At 35.9% G+C, this 3020-nt stretch overlaps 1 protein-coding gene across 1 annotated transcript in view; it reads right to left on the bottom strand.

Annotated features, from left to right (window-relative positions):
• LOC107635529 overlaps positions 1940-3020 on the bottom strand; it is a gene marked incomplete in the record, with an annotated part of 4604 nt that continues 3523 nt past the window's right edge. Inside the window, 2 exon segments of the mRNA XM_016339018.2 lie at positions 1940-2547; positions 2864-2903. Coding sequence (XP_016194504.1) covers positions 2395-2547; positions 2864-2903 — 193 coding nt within the window.

Genomic DNA, 3020 nt, shown 5'->3' with positions numbered 1-3020 from the left:
ACTCCATTCATCCTCATCACAATAGTCTACAATGGACGTCTCCCCACCCAAATACCTAACACTACCTCCTTCAAGCCGAAACAACCCCTGGTGATAAATTTTAACACTAAAATGACTCATCTCTTCCGTTACTGTTCCTATTACACAAACCATAAAACAACGGTAATCAATGTGCAGGGCAGAAACACAGGTTCAAAAGATTCTACTTACATCAACAACCCCAAACCCTAACAGCAATAACATTGCAATCGCAGAAACCTTATGCATTAACATCTTTACTTGCATGAACTATTCCAGTCAAACGAAAATCAAACATACATTGCATATACCTTTTCGCTCTGTGCCGTTTCAAAGTTTTCAGTACCACCAAGACGGGGCAAAGCTCTCGTGTGTAGGGAGCACCAAACCACCAACTCGCTTCAATCCGTCTTCTTCCTTTGTACTCGAGCGCGAAGAACAGATGAGAAATAATCGATAGGGTTCAGGCAGTGTGGGTGGAATGTGAAGTGTTTCGTTTTCCTTATGCAAGCGTTTCCTATGGTGAAAGAAAACATTACGCACGAAGTGAATCCCGCATCAATACACACGTTTGGGATTACTAACGTCTCGCGTCTACGTAGGCATCTCCGTTAGTGTTCCGTGAGTGGAATTAACGGTGGGGTAACATTGAATTAATTTTCTAACGTTGGGGACAAAAATAGGACGAATGAAACATTAGGGACAATTTTAGGACTTACTCCAAACGTTGGGGACAAAAACAATACTTTACTCTTAAGATATTTTAATGTAAATTAATAAGCATAAGTTGAATGGTTAGCTAAGGCATGGATATATGTTGATTTTTCTTTATGTGCAAGATGTGTGAAGCATTCAATTCATTTGTTTTATATATACACTTCATCCCCCCTCTTTTCTTTAAACGCAAAATTATAGTTTTCTGTTTCCTTTCTATAAGTCTCACTTCGTGAAGTGAAACTCCGAAACTTTTCTACCTATATATCAATCCGTCTTTTTCCTTTGTACTCGAGCGCGAAGAACAGAGGAGAAATAATCGATAGGGTTCAGGCAGTGTGGGTGGAATGTGAAGTGTTTCGTTTTCCTTATGCAAGCGTTTCCTATGGTGAAAGAAAACATTACGCACGAAGTGAATCCCGCATCAATACACACGTTTGGGATTACTAACGTCTCGCGTCTACGTAGGCATCTCCGTTAGTGTTCCGTGAGTGGAATTAACGGTGGGGTAACATTGAATCAATTTTGGAACGTTGGGGACAAAAATAGGACGAATGAAACGTTAGGGACAAATTTAGGACTTACTCCAAATGTTGGGGACAAAAATAATACTTTACTTGAAACACAATTAATTGTTAATTTCATAATATTAGTAATTTGGATCTAATAATAAAATTTTATTTTATTTTATTTTATCTTTTTGTTAATCGATGAAATTGTCTACACTATCCAGATCTTAGTAGAAGCAAGGCAAATCTCTTGCCGGTAAATAAAATAAAACAGAGGAACGTAAGAACTAAGGATTTGAACCATTCAAATTTCAAGTGACAAATTGGATTGACAAAATACCCGAAAACCGTTGGAGAAGAAAAAAAAGGAATGGATGAGGATTAGTATCTATTGTGAAATGTGAAATAAACAATAATAATCGTTTCACCCTTGTGATTAATTGGCTTCAGAAAATATTTTGGGGATTTAATCGATAAAGATTACAACTTATCAATTAATAAACATAGGTAGGAAGGGCAATGAATAAACCTATTTTCAGATATTGATCTTCTATTCTCTAAAGTCCAAATAATATACAAGTGTTGATCTATACTCATTTTCTAGTAGGCATAAGTCTTCCTGTTTTGAGGGCAAAATTTTCACGATACAAAAACTAAGCTGATGAGGTGATTATATCTCACGTAAATACAAACTGTAAAAAAAAGGGGAAAAAAATCCAATCAACAGCGATTTGTAGTAAACACACGCAAATAAGACTAAGACTGGCATTGAGCCTCAGCTTTAACTAATTTACCAAAGTTGCAACTTCAATTGTAACCACTTATCCTTCCTATTTCTCATGAAAAAACAGAAATACAATCATGTGATCACCATCATAAAAGAACTGTATGGATTAAACCAAGCACTAATGCAAATGAAATTGGTCATTCAGTGTTAGACCCTTATTCAACCCGTAAGAACTATTTCCAGTTCTCTGTACTTACTGTGACCAAAATGCCTACTTTGATCGTTCATATGAAATCACTTTCTCTTTCAAGATTATAGATGTCAAAATGGCTACTTGGGCCTTCATATGAAGTCACTTGTATAAGGTGTTTCTACGAAATTTTCAAATAATATTATTGTCTTTGAATCTTCCAGTTTCCCAAGGATCTACCTGAACCACCATCTTTGGACTGCGGAGATTGGACCATCCAGGAATGGTGCATAGCGGTGGATAAACGGGATAAACGTCCTCCCAATTGTAGCCCATACATTCCGATGATAAGCAGAGGTAACAGGAGCTTGATACATGAGCTTCAAAAGCTACAGGAAGCAAGACAGAAAAATAAAAGCCATTACTTTTTATTCATTTGATTGTGTTGCAGGCTGGGTTCTACGGAATACTTGCTAGCAAAAGTTGGAGAAGTATATTACTAGATTGCAAAAATTACATCTTTCTAATAAATTAAACATTCTTTTTGGGTTTTCATAAATTAAAAAAAATTACCATATTGCAATATAAACAGCCATGAAAAAGAAGTATCTTGATTCTGCGTGAAAATGTATTCCACTATCTACCTTACCTTTTGGGTGCTAATTGATGCATGAACAAAGAGATTTAAACAGAAATAAGACAAACCTGCCAGTACATAAATGTCTGTATTATATTGCGCTGCCACCTGCATGTGTTGTTCAAAACAAGGGTTAAAAACAAAGCAAACTAGTCTTCACAGATAAGGAACATTTAGCAGAGGAAAATCAGTAAAAATAATTAAGGAAAAGCTTAGAAAATTAAC

The sequence above is a fragment of the Arachis ipaensis genome, chromosome B04 (genome assembly GCF_000816755.2).
Source record: "Arachis ipaensis cultivar K30076 chromosome B04, Araip1.1, whole genome shotgun sequence".
Taxonomy (NCBI): Eukaryota; Viridiplantae; Streptophyta; class Magnoliopsida; order Fabales; family Fabaceae; genus Arachis; species Arachis ipaensis.
The sequence above is the reverse complement of the archived record's forward strand: the minus strand, read 5'-3'. Positions and strand labels throughout refer to the sequence as shown.